We start from the raw sequence: 12,713 nt of genomic DNA, 5'->3' as shown, positions 1-12,713 counted from the left end.
GGTGTGGGGGGGTGTCCAGGGGACAGGGAGCCAGCATGAAAGTGTGGGGGTTTGGAGGCGGCGGGCACAAAGGGGTGGGTTTGGGGTGCAGAGGGGAACTGGTCGCAGTCCAGATGGGGGTCGCAGCCCCTCACATGGACCTCTGCTGTGCCTAGAGTCCCCCTGGGTCCCGCTGCGGGTCCGCATCCTGCACCAGGGCCAGACGCTGCGGGAGATCCGTGCCAACATCAGCCGGGAGGTAAAGCCGGTGTGTCCCCCACCCTGTGCCGTGGTGCCCCCTGCACCGGGGCTGAGCCCAAGCCCCTTGTTTCCCCCACCCCCTGTCCCCGGCAGGACCCCGACTTCGCAGAGGTGCTGAGCGACCTGTCCGCCCGCGAGCTGCAGTGGCTGGGGCGGGGCCAGCTCCGCATCCTGGCCGAGACGGAGGGCCGGCACGCTCGCCAGCTGGCTGGCACCATCACCACCCGCCGCAGCTGTGACAGTGAGCACGGGGCAGGGACCCTGGGGCACAAGGGGGGCGGCCGTGCCCCCCCATGCCCACCTCACCACCCCCTTGTGCCTCTCTCCCCTGGGTGAAGCCATCCAAAGCGTGCTGTGTGGAGCAGACGCCCTGCTGCCCACCACCACAGGGGCCGTGGGCTCAGCCAAGCTGGCACTGCACGAGAATGGCACCCTGGAGTACCAGGTAAGTGGGGGGGGGGCACCCATCTCCCTCCCAGGAGGGTCTCCCTCCCCTGGCGTCGCCCCCTCAGCACCCTGCCTGCAGGTGCAGGTGGTGGGCACCGCCAGCGAGGTGGTGGGCATCACGCTGGAGACCAAGCCCCGGCGCAAGAACAAGAGGAACATCCTGCTGGACATGACCCCCAGCTACAAGGACGGGCTGGTGAGCGCTGGGTGCCACGGGAGGGGATGGCAGGGGGCTTTTGGGTGAGTCCCCCTCCCAACCCACATTTCCCCCCGCTGGTGGCAGGCCCAGGGTACCTGGCAGAGCCCCAGCGCCCGCGATGCCCACATGCTGCTGCAGAACGAGCTCTTCCTCAACGTGGCCACCAAGGACTGGGCAGAGGGCGAGCTGCGGGGACAGGTCATCTCCCTGCCCTACAGCGGGCTGCTGGCCCGCTTCACAGGTACCCGGGGGGGTGCTAACCGGGGGGGCAGTGGGGCAGCCTCCCCACCTCTTCCCCCCCGCCACAGCGCCCCTCTCTGTGCCCAGAGATGCCAGTGGCGCTGGCGGGGCAGCTGGTGTCCCCTCCGGTGGCCAGCGGGGCGGGGGGTCACGCCTGGCTGTCCCTGGACGAGCACTGTCACCTGCACTACGAGATCTCGGTGGCCGGGCTGGGCCGCCCGGCCGAGGGCACCGTCAGCGCCCACCTCCACGGGGTGGCCGAGCTGGGGGAGCTGGGCACCCGTCCCCACCAGCACAAGCGCCTGCTCAAGGGCTTCTACAGCACCGAGGTGAGGCAGGCACCCGGCGGGGGGCACCCCATGGCCAGGGGACACAGCCCAGCCCTCACTCCCCCGTGCCCCTCTCGCCCCTGGCAGGCTCAGGGGGTGGTGAAGGACCTGGACGCCGACCTCCTGCAGCACCTGGCCCAGGGCACTGCCTTCCTGCAAGTCAGCACCAAAGCCCACCCCCACGGGGAGCTGCGGGGACAGGTGGGTCCCCACCTGGGGCAGGGCACCCCTACCCAGCCCCAACACCGCCCGGGGGGTGCCCAGCCGGGTGGCACTGCCACAGGATGGAGGGGACATCACGGCATGGTCCCAGCAGCCCAGGGTGATGGCGATGGTGGTCCCCCAGCCCTGACCATGGAGAGCAGCTGGGGACGGGCACTGGAAACGGGGATCCCCCGGGATTGCCAACCATCCTGCCCATTGCTCCCCACTTCCAGGTGCACATCCCCAACCGGTGCCATGCTGGGGGGACCCACCTGGCGCCGGGGGAGACCCTGGGGGAGGCTGAGCCCTCCGAGGGTACCAGGACCAGGGACCTGGAGCAGCTGAAGAAGGACCCCAACTCGTGCTTCTTCGAGGGGCAGCACCGGGCACATGGCTCCCGCTGGGCACCCGACTATGACAAGAAGTGCTCCATCTGCAGCTGCCAGGTATGGGGCCGGGGTGGGACAAGCTCGGGGGGGGGGAAGCACCCATCATTTGTGCCCCCTGTAACGAGCCCCATTCCTGCCCCCCCAGAAGCGCACGGTGATCTGTGACCCCATCCTGTGCCAGCCCCTCAACTGTACCCACCAGGTGCACCCCGAGGAGCTCTGCTGCCCCGTCTGCCAAGGTACCTGGGGGCCAGGAGGGGGTCCCAGGCAGGGGTCTGGGGGAGCAAGGAGCATTCCCTGGGGGAACAAGGTGTGGGGGGTCCCCCCTCAGGGCCTCTGCACCCCCTCATGGTCTTCCTCTTCCTTGCAGAGAAGAAGACGGAGCAGGAGGAGATGAAGCTGGAGCGGGCACGGGACAGTAGCGAGGGTGAGTCCCAGTGGGCACAGGCCGGGGGAGCAGCTCTGCCCCCTGCCCCTCCTCCCCAGGGCTGTGCCCACCTATTCCTCTTCCTCCTCCTCTTCCTCTTCTAGGCTGCTACTTCGATGGGGACAAGACATGGCGAGGCTCTGGCACCCGCTGGCACCCCGTCGTGCCCCCCTTCGGCCTCATCAAATGTGCCATTTGCACCTGCAAGGTGAGCACTGGGTCCCAGACCCCCCCCTCAGCCCCCCAACCCGCCTGGGGGCAGCACCCGTGAGTGCCCTCAGCCCCTGGGTGGGGGAGTTGGGGTGCGTGCCTTGTGCCCACTGACCCGTGACCCCCCTTGTGACTCCCCACCCTCCCCGCAGGGCACCACTGGCGAAGTGCACTGCGAGAAGGTGCAGTGCCCGCGGCTCACCTGTGCCAACCCCGTGCGCGCCAGCCCCTCCGACTGCTGCAAGCAGTGCCCAGGTACCCCACCACCCATCCTGCCCTCCCTCCCCTCTCCCTGCACCCCACTGTGCCGTGGGGTGCCCCAGTGCCCTTTTTTGCAGCCCCCGAGAAGAGCGTCCCCGAGCTGGCCGATGGCATGCAGGCGGACGGGCCACGGGCTTGCCGCTTCGGGCGCCGCTGGTACCTCAACAACGAGAGCTGGCACCCCTACGTGCCCCCCTTCGGGGAAATGAAGTGTATCCTCTGCTGGTGTGTGGTGAGTGTGCCAGGCCTGGGCTGGCACCAGGGGAAGGTGCCCCAGGGCTTCTGAAATGGGTGGGAGCACAACTCAGCTCTCCGGGGTCCCACCGTACCCCGAGGAGCTGCCAGCCCCCCATAGCCCCCCTTTCTCTTCCCCGCAGTCGGGGGAGACACACTGCCAGCGCCAGGAGTGCCCACCGGCCGCCTGCGCCAGCCCCACCAGGAGGGACAACCCCTGCTGTGCCAAGTGCCGCTGTGAGTGACACCCCCCTGCACCTCCCCAGACCCCTCAGGGGCCAAGCCATGCTTGGGACCATCCAAGTGCCCTCCTGGCACCCCTCGTGCCCCCCTCTCAGCCCCTTTTCTCCCCCCAGCCCCAGATGCCCCCCTGGATGGGCGGGAGAAGGTCCATGATGCCAGGGCAGAGGCGTGGAGCCACTGAGCAGTGACCGCTGCCCGGAGCGGGGCCAGCGAGCAGCGAGGCTGGGTGGCCACGGGAGAATCCCCGCTGCCCATCACCCCCCACGCAGGGCGGGGGGCACAGAGGAACACGGCGGGGTGGCCGTGGCCAGGAGCCCAGTGGCATGGCCGTGGTGCCAGGACTGCCAGAGGGCTCCACCTGGCTAGCGGAGACTGGGGCACCCACTGCCCTCCCCCTCCGAGCCCCCCGGGCCCACGGGCGCAGTGGGCATCGTGCCCACCTTGTACATAGTGTAAAATCCCTCTGGCCCCCATCTCGCTGTTCCCACCCCGGCTCGGCCGGACTCGTCACGTAATTAATTTATGGTGCCCATGGATGGGGGTCACGATGTATTTATTAAAAACAGAGATATTGTCCTCCCGCCTCCCTGCCTCTTCGTGCCAGCGGGCACAGGGCTGTGCCCCTGCGTCCCCCGCAGGGATCCGGTGGCAGCTGCAGACCCTGGGTTTGGGGGGGGTGCATATGCTGGGGGAGGGGGATATTTGGGGGCTATGGGGCCTGGGTGGCAGTGCCAGGCTGTGGGGTGGTGGGTGTAGGGTGGCACTGGAGAGGGTCCTGTGCCCACAGCCACAATGCCAGCCCTGCCTGGTGGCTGGTGCCCAGTGGCACGGGGAGAACAGGGCTCTGTCCCCTGCGCCTCCGAGGTGGCACAAAGAGCCCAGCCCGTGGCCACAAGCCAGTTGCCACCCACAGAGGCGCCGGACCGCGGCACCCACAGCGAGCCGAGAGCCCAGGGCTGGCTGTGCCACGCAGCCACCATACCCAGACAGGCCACGGCACGTGCCCCAGTCACCCCAGTACAGCTCTACTGGACTAATGGGGCCCAGGGGAGCCCTAGTGCTGCCACCCACACTTTGGCCCCCAATGTGTGGGGCTGGGACACCTTGGGGGACATCACCGTCCTGTGCTGGGATACACTGGGACAGCACCAGGGCTATACTGGGCTGTACTGGAACAGTGCCAGAGGTGTAGGGAAAGTAACTGGGATCTACTGGGACGGCACTGAGCCATCCTGGCACAACCACCATGCCAGAGTAGGACAGCATTAACCTGCACTGGGTGACACTGGGCTAGACTGGGCTAGTGGTAGGGCAATAGGAGGGTGGCACTAGGGCACACCAGACTGGCACAGAGCCCTGTGTCCCCCCCCGGGGTGCCAAGCTGGGGGTCCTGCCCCGTGCCTGCCCATGGCCATGTGGGTCCCTGTGCCAGCAGCGTGGCATCACCCATGGTGGCCTCGCAGTGCACTGGTGGCCCGTGGCCGGGCACGCTGGTGGCAGCGGGCAGAGCGTGTGTCCTGGCACGGGGCTGCCCCTCCGGATGAGTGTCCCAGTGCCAGGAGCTGACGAGCGAGGAGGCAGCTCCGTGCCCGGGGACCCAATGAGCGGGCAACCCATTTTGTCACCTCCCCGACGCAAACCGGTTGGTGTCCGGCAATGAACCCTCCCAGGCTGGCACGGGGCATGTTCCAGCCCCCCCCCCTTCCAAGCCCGGCCATTGTCACCCACCCTTGGGGGTACCAACGTCAAACCAGAGGGTGGCACCCGGCTGGCGACAGCTAGCCCATTCCTGGTCCCACGGCACCAGCCGGCAGTGCCACGGCTCCGTCTCCTCCCGCACCCGGCTCTTGCCACCAAGGTGCCGTGCGATGCCCCGGGGAGGAGGGCGAGCTCGGCCCGGCCCCGGTTGCCCCTGAGGCTGTGGCGGCAGCGAGCCGGTGAGGGCCTGCCATGCCGGAGGGCCGTGCCGGAGGGTCGCCAGTGCCGCACTCTGCCCGTGTGCCCCTCCAGAGAGGGCTGAGCCGCCGCTGCCCACCGGGTTTGTCACCGAAGAGCAGAGCCCACCGTCCTTCCCCGGGGGTGGCAGCCCCGGGACGCTGAGCGGCACCACGGTAAGGATGAGCTCCCCGCCAGATCTGGGGGTACCTCTGGGGAGCCCCCCCACAATACCCAGGCACCCTATGACCCGTGGGCATCCCCCTGTGCCCTCAGTGCCAGGACCTCGGGGACTCTCCCCCCCCATACCTGACCCCCAGCCGGGCACGGCCATGAGCCCGGGGGGGTGGCTGCCCGCGGTGCCCCCAGAGGGGTCCCCCCTGCCCCTGCCCCTGCCGCCCGCGCCCCACCGGGGGGAGGCTGCAGGGAGCGGTAGCAGTGCCAGCCCCATGCCAGCCGTCGGAAGAGGGAGCGAGGTGTCCCACAGGGAGCTGCACCCCCAGCCACCCCCCCACCTGCACCCACCGGCTGCCCACGGGTACCGTCCTGGGGGCTCGGGGCCGGGCACGGGGCGGAAGGGACCCATGTGCGGGACGGAACCCCCGTCCCCGGGCGCCCCCCGCCCGGCGCTGGGCGGAAGGGACCCCCTCCCCCGGACCGGGCACCCCCTGCCCGGCTCTGGCTGCCGGTGCCGGGCGCTGCCGGCGGAGGCGGAGCGCGGCCGGTCCCTCCCCCGGGCAGTGCCCCGGGTCCGCCCCGCACGGCCGGGAGGAGCCGCCGCCGCGGGCACCGGCAGCGGCACCGGCAGCGGCACCGGGAGCGGCGGCACCATGGCCGCGGAGATCGAGGCGCAGCGGGAGCTGCAGTATGAGCAGACCCTGGTGAGTGCACCGGGGGCACCGGGGGGACACCGGGGGCGGCGGGGCGCCGGGGGGAGACACGGGCGGTTTGGGGGTGCTGCCCCACTGCGGGTGGCAGTGCCCGGTTTGGGGTGACTCCTCCGGGCTGTGGCCGAGCAGGGCACCGGGGGGGGGGTGCCACCACCCCCCAGCCCCCTCGGTGGTGGAGGAGCCCAGCTGAGCCCCCCCACCCCCAGAGCAGGACTTTTGCAGACACCTCACCTTCCCCTGACCCCAAACCCCTCATCACGGGGGGGGGGTGGGGGGGTGATGCCCACCCTGTGGGGGATCCCAGAGGCACCACCTGGGCACCCTTCACCCCCCTGCGCTGCGTGTCCCCAGCCCTCTGTCCCCAGGATAGCCTATCTATCTCCCCACCTGCAACCTTAGCCCCAAGTTTACGACTCCCTGCCCTCTGAGGCCTCCCCTCTGGCACCCGGGGCCTGGCTGTCCCAGGGGGTGTCCTCCCTCCCCACCATGGCCTGCAGCCCCTCCGCTACCCGTGGCCTGCAGACATCCTGGGCAAAGGTGCCTCTGGTTGGGACGGTGCCCGGGGTGGCTCGGCACACGGGTACTTTGCCCTGAGAAAAGCATGCAGGCAGGGCTGGGGAGGTGGGCAGGGAAGGGGGGGCTGAGCCGCTGCAGGGTGCCCCTGCCCGGGTTTGTGGGTTTGTGGAGCCGGTTGCTGCCAGCGGGGCTGAGGCTTGCCCACCCGGCACAGGGGCACGGGGCAGTGTCAGGGCACTGCAGCACCGGCCACCCTCCGCATCGGCTTTCCAAGCACCCAAAGCCCTTGTCTGGGGGTCCCTCTCGGTGCCCACCCCTCGCCAGTGGCTGTCGGGTGGCTGCAGGGCACCGGCCGGCCATGGGAGCCCTGGCTGTGCCAGCGTCTCCACGATCTTATCGGCCCCACGGAGCCTCCCCGGCAGGGCTGAGCCGGGGCGCAGCCAGGGGCACGAGCAGGGGTGCCTGGCACCGTCTGCCATGGGGCGAGCCGTGGGGGTGCCTCTCCCCCCCCCTCCTCCCGGCACCCCTGGGCGCTGTGTCCCGACGGGTGGGCGTTGAGGCCAGAGCGGTGGCGCGGGACAGGGCAGGGGGGCCTGCGGGCAGCGTGGGAGGGGACAGTCACGCTGGGCTGGCATCGGGGCAGCCTCGCAGGGCGCCAGCAGACTTTGCCCTCCTCTCCTCCAGGGTGGGGTAGCACCCCTGCCCCGGGCGCCCCAGGGAGCCCATCCCCACGGCCTCCGGGCTGTGGCAAGGCTCCCGAAACCGCCCAGAGCTGGTGGGTGAGGCTGGGTGCGGGCTCTTGTCCCACGGCCCCACACTTGGCTCTTGGGAGCCGCCTGGGCACATGCCGGGCAGGGGGGGTGCCCAGCCCTCCCCGGTGCGTCTGGGCCACCACCGGCTCCCGCTGGCACCTGCCAGGAGGGTCAGAACCCAGCCGGAGCCTGGCACGGGCTGCTCCAAGCGGGATTGCCCCGGGGACAGCCCTGGAGACAGCGCTTCGTGGCTGTGCCCATGGCCGTGCCCAAAGAGCACCATCCCCGCCCCACGTCCTTACCCCCACCAGCCCTGAGGGTGTTGTGGCCATGGGGTCACTTGGGGGGCTGGCACAGCCCCAGCCCTAAAGGTCTCCCCAGGCCATGGCGGTCCTCCTTGTGCACCCTGTGCCAGGGGGGTGCCCGTGAGCCCCCCCGGCTGTGCCAGAGATGCTGAGGTGGGGGCCAGCCCCGGTGTCCCCCACATGCCAGGCTGCCATGGTGGGGAGCAAAGGGCCCCCTCAGGGAGCGGGGGGAAGGATTAAGTTTGACAAACTGCCCTTGTTCGCCGCCGAGCTGCTCAGGGCGATTAGAGCCCGGCTAAGACGAGCAGCGTGACAGCCCCCCAGCCTCTGCCAGCACGGGGGACCCCTGGACCCCCCCACCTTTAAATATCCCCCCCCCAAAAGGTCACGGTTTTGTGAGGGGAGATGGGCACCACTGTCAGGCAAGCTGGGCGCTTTGGGACAGGGTGGCACGGGGACATGGCATCCCAGATGCCAGCAGCCGCCCCGGGCACAGCATCACCCGGGGTGCAGCGGACACCGTGGGCTGGCACGGCCCCGGGGGGCTACGGCACGGCCAGTGCCCACAGCACCGGAGCCCAGGACCAACCCAGCGGCCTTGGCCCGTGCCCGTGTCCCTGGGTGCCCCCCGGCAGGGCCCCCCCTCCCCGTGCCCGCTCCCTGCCCGCCCGGCACTGTGATTGTTCAGCTGCTTCGCCGCGGAGGCCGGAGTCCCGGGGCTGTTTGTCTTTCAAAAGGCCTTTGTGGAAAAATAACCCGGGCGGGAGGAGGAGGAGGAGGAAGGAGAGAGCCCACCACTGGCCTCCGCCACAGCCCTGCGGCCATGCCAGGGCTACGGGCATGGTGGCTGGGGCAACCCCAAGGTCCGTGCCCTGCCTGCGGGGCTGTGGCATGGGACGGCAGGGTGGCACGGGGGATATCAGGATGGCACAGGGGCAGCAGGGTGGCACAGGGGACAATGGAGTGTCACGGGGCAGGGGGGGTGGCACATCCCCTTTGCTTGGACCCCTGTTATTGCAATGGGATCAGTTGCAAAGAGGGGGCAGAGGGAGAGAAAAATCTCTGCCCCCCCCCAACCAGGCTGGACCCCCTGGGACTGGGGATCCCTCTGGGTGCCCCATTGCCCCCCCGGGGGCAGCGTGCCAGCCTCTGGCATGGCCCCAGGAGATGGGCACGGAGCCCATTCGGGGAGCAGTCAGTCTGGGGGTGCCCCGGTCCTGGCCAGGGCTGGCCGTGGGGCGGCGGGGGGACCGGAGGTGGGGGCTTGGCGGGGGGACAGCGCTCCCGGGGGGGGCGGCACGTTTCGCCTTCCAGAGGAAACAAGCTTCGCCCGAAGGGAGCCTTTGAAGGCCGGGCCCCGTGCGGGGCTGGGGTCCCTCCTCTGGATCCAGCCCCCAAAGGGGTCGTGCCGGCATCTCCGCCCGGATCCTGGCTCCCCCCGCCCCCGGCACATTTCCATAGGGCAAAGAGCTGCTGAGCTCGTGCTGAGCAGGATTTTGGGAGGAAATCCATGCCAGGAGGGGGGTCGGCAATAGAAATTAATCTGTCCCCCCCGCCTTCTCCCTACCCTCCCTCCCGCTGCTGAGCACAACCCGGGTATTAGACAGCGGAGAATCCACCTGGCGCCGCTCTGGCTGCTTTCTGCTGGGTGCCAAAGGGGACCCGGGCAGGAGTGATACCCCCCCGTGAGAAATGCACCTTCATGCTGTCCCCCCGGGGGCTGGAGGGAAGGGTGTGAGTGGGACCCCCGGTGCCCAGGGTGGGCACGGCCGGCGGCAGCCGGGGTTGGGTTGCCCACGTGCCGAGCGTGGTGCCCACCCGTGGCGTCCCCCCTCTGCCAGGCGCCGGCACGGGCCGTGCCGGGGAGGGGGGCAGCCACGCGCGGTGCCGGCACGGCACAGCACGGCGGGTGGGCGCACCATCGGCATGGGGCTCACGTCGCCCCGATGTGGGAGCCTGGCAAGGGCCCCCGCTGGCCCTGAAGCTTCCCTTTGTGCCCGGCCAGCCCCTGGCACTTGGCATTCAGGTCATGCCGGGGGGGGGGGAGAGCGAGGCCGAAACCAGGCAACCAAGTCCTTGGCAGTGCCCACAGGCGCGGGACAAATGCCCCCGGCTCGGCAGCATGGGGCTCACGTCGCCCCGATGTGGGAGCCTGGCAAGGGCCCCCGCTGGCCCTGAAGCTTCCCTTTGTGCCCGGCCAGCCCCTGGCACTTGGCATTCAGGTCATGCCGGGGGGGGGGGAGAGCGAGGCCGAAACCAGGCAACCAAGTCCTTGGCAGTGCCCACAGGCGCGGGACAAATGCCCCCGGCTCGGCAGGAGGACGGGCACAAAGAGCTCCCGGCCGGCACAGGGGCACTGCCAGGGCCCCCCCCAGTCCCCTCTGCCGAGGCCAAGCCACGTGCCGTGGCCAGGCAGGAGGCACCCGAGGAGGAGGGGGTGCCCCCAAGGTGGGCACGGAGCCCCCTTGCAGTCCCTTCTTCCCCACATCCCATCCTCATCATGCTGTGTCCCCCTCTCCCCTAGGAATGGAGGTACACCCTGCACCCCACTGCCCTGCTGCCAGCTGAGACCGGCCAACTCGTGTCACGCGTGGCCTGCCTCACCTAGTTCCCGGGGGGGGGAACCCAAGTCTGCTTCTAGTGATGCCAAAGGGAGGCGGCTGCAGAGTGCCAGCACAACCCCAATACGAGCCCTCGGGGAGTCTCCTGGCCAGGCTGGCCCCTCCCCACCCTCTGCTGGCCTGGGGCACCTGGGCAGGGCCGGGGACTGGTACCGGCAGCACTGGGTGCGTGGGGTGAAATGGTGACCATCCATCCCCAGGCTCCTCGTTGCCCGCCCCACGCCCTGGCGGGCAGCTGGGACCCCCCCCAGGCACCACTGCCCCTTCCCCTGGGGGCCACCACCATCTGCCCCCTCCCTGGCACCCCCCCGTGCTGGACAGCCACGCCAGCCCGCCCTGCCTCAGTTTCCCCCTTGGGCGCAGGTACTGGGGTGCTGCCTGCCCCCCTCCTTAACGCCCCCTCCCTCTTCCCCCCCCCCAGATGTATGGCCGCTACACGCAGGACCTGGGCGCCTTTGCCAAGGACGAGGCAGCCCGGCTGCGGCTACAGCAGGGCCACGGGGAGGGGGACACCCCCCGGCCGCGCCGCCCCTCTGAGCTGCTGGAGTACACCCAGGGACGCTGCGCCTCCTGCCGCGGTAAGGGACACCGGGGGGACACACCGGGGGGACACACACTGGGGGGGGACACGCAGCAGCACACACCAGGAACGGGGACACCGGGGGGGTGGGGACACGGTGAGGGGCCAACAGGGATGGGCACACCGGGGGGGACACACCGGGGATGGCGACATGATGAGGGGGGACACCATGAGGGGGTTGAAACACCGGGGATGGGGACACCAGGGATGGGGACACTGGGGTGGGGACACGGCAAGGGGACACACAGCAGTGGGCATAGCCCCTGGTGTGGGGCACGGCGGCGGCAGAGGGTAGGGTTTCTCGGGCTGTTATGGGACACCGGCGCCGAGGACAATGCCACCTGCCCGCCGGGTGACAGGGACACAATGGCCCAAAATAGCCGGGGACACCGTGGGGACCAGGGGCCCCTCTGCCTGGGGCCGTGCTGGGGGGGGTGTGCTGGTGGGAGGTGTGTGCCTGGTGGTCCTGCCTGCCGGTGGTAGCGATGTGATGGTTGGGCACCACCAGGTGCTACTGGTTGTGAGCACTCGTGGCCCCCCCAGCCTGGTCCCCCCCATCCCCTGATCCTGCCCTTGTCCCCCCACCCCAGTCTGCGCCCTGCAGTGCCAGCGGTTCTTCATCTCCAAGGTGGGCGAGGACTGGGTCTTCCTCATCCTCCTGGGGCTGGTCATGGCGCTGGTGAGCTGGGCCATGGACTTCGCCATCGCCACCTGCCTTCAAGGTGAGAGGGGCACCGGTGGGCTCCCTGGGGAGGTGGGGGGGCAAGGGGTGGCCATGCCATGCCCCTTGCCACCCATGACCTGCCTCACCAACCGTGCCCACAGCCCAGAAGTGGATGTACGGGGGCCTGGACACCAACGTGCTGCTGCAGTACCTGGCCTGGGTCACCTACCCCACCGTGCTCATCACCTTCTCCGCTGGCTTCACCCAGATCCTCGCCCCACAGGCCGTGGGTAGGGCATCAGGGGGGGACCACCTGCCCCCTAACAGTGTGTCCCCTTCCTGGGGTTGTTAGTTGGGGGCTTTATGGGTGTCCTCCTGGGGGCTATGGGGTGGATGTCCTCATGGGCCATGGTACTTGGGGTCTTCCCAGGGCTATGGGCAGTGTCTCCTGGAGGCTCTGGGGTGGATGGGCTATGGGGTTGGGGGGCCTGGAGGTCTTCCAAGAGCTATGGGCTGGTCTTCAGAGGATCTCATGGGACCTAGGGGGGTGGATGTCCTGCTGGCCTACGGGCTTCAGGGTGCTGGGGGGTCTTCCTAAGGCCATGGGCTAGTCTTCAGAGGGTCCTCTGTGGGCTGTGGCACTGGGGTCCCCACAGGGCTATGGGTCGGGGTGTCTCTACATGGCCATGGGTCGCTTCCTGCAGCCTGCACTGTGGGGAGAGGTGTCTCTGGGGTCTCCCTATGGCAGTGAGGGATGGCAGAGCATCAGGGACCCTCCCCAGAACTCTGGGGCAGGGGCTCCCCCGTGTCCCCCTGCCACGGCCATGGGTCAAGACTGTCCCCCCACTGTCAGGCTCGGGGATCCCTGAGATGAAGACCATCCTGCGGGGCGTCGTGCTGAAGGAGTACCTCACCCTCAAGACCTTTGTGGCCAAGGTGATCGGGCTGACGTGTGCCCTGGGCAGCGGAATGCCCCTGGGCAAGGAGGTGAGGCCAGTGGCCAGGGCAGGGCGGGCAGGGGGATGGG

General features: G+C 69.7%; 2 protein-coding genes across 2 annotated transcripts in view; both read left to right on the top strand.

Annotated features, from left to right (window-relative positions):
• The window catches only part of CHRD (chordin), a 9,215-nt gene extending 5,249 nt beyond the window's left edge, over positions 1-3,966 (top strand). The window contains exons 8-22 of the mRNA XM_014939839.1: positions 132-238; positions 334-481; positions 579-685; positions 767-883; positions 971-1,127; positions 1,214-1,455; positions 1,543-1,656; positions 1,893-2,105; positions 2,194-2,287; positions 2,419-2,475; positions 2,580-2,683; positions 2,838-2,940; positions 3,024-3,178; positions 3,324-3,417; positions 3,537-3,966. Of these exons, the coding sequence (XP_014795325.1) occupies positions 132-238; positions 334-481; positions 579-685; positions 767-883; positions 971-1,127; positions 1,214-1,455; positions 1,543-1,656; positions 1,893-2,105; positions 2,194-2,287; positions 2,419-2,475; positions 2,580-2,683; positions 2,838-2,940; positions 3,024-3,178; positions 3,324-3,417; positions 3,537-3,604 (1,880 nt within the window). The 3' untranslated portion in view covers positions 3,605-3,966. The remainder of the gene's footprint in view (positions 1-131; positions 239-333; positions 482-578; positions 686-766; positions 884-970; positions 1,128-1,213; positions 1,456-1,542; positions 1,657-1,892; positions 2,106-2,193; positions 2,288-2,418; positions 2,476-2,579; positions 2,684-2,837; positions 2,941-3,023; positions 3,179-3,323; positions 3,418-3,536) is intronic.
• Positions 3,967-6,096: 2,130 nt separating this feature from the next.
• CLCN2 (chloride channel, voltage-sensitive 2) overlaps positions 6,097-12,713 on the top strand; it is a 13,100-nt gene continuing 6,483 nt past the window's right edge. Inside the window, exons 1-5 of the mRNA XM_014939838.1 lie at positions 6,097-6,239; positions 10,864-11,020; positions 11,613-11,744; positions 11,848-11,976; positions 12,540-12,673. Of these exons, the coding sequence (XP_014795324.1) occupies positions 6,189-6,239; positions 10,864-11,020; positions 11,613-11,744; positions 11,848-11,976; positions 12,540-12,673 (603 nt within the window). The 5' untranslated portion in view covers positions 6,097-6,188. The remainder of the gene's footprint in view (positions 6,240-10,863; positions 11,021-11,612; positions 11,745-11,847; positions 11,977-12,539; positions 12,674-12,713) is intronic.

This window comes from Calidris pugnax, unplaced genomic scaffold (assembly GCF_001431845.1).
Source record: "Calidris pugnax isolate Ruff unplaced genomic scaffold, ASM143184v1 scaffold94, whole genome shotgun sequence".
In the NCBI taxonomy this organism is placed as follows: domain Eukaryota; kingdom Metazoa; phylum Chordata; class Aves; order Charadriiformes; family Scolopacidae; genus Calidris; species Calidris pugnax.
This window is presented reverse-complemented; position numbering and strand designations above follow the sequence as displayed.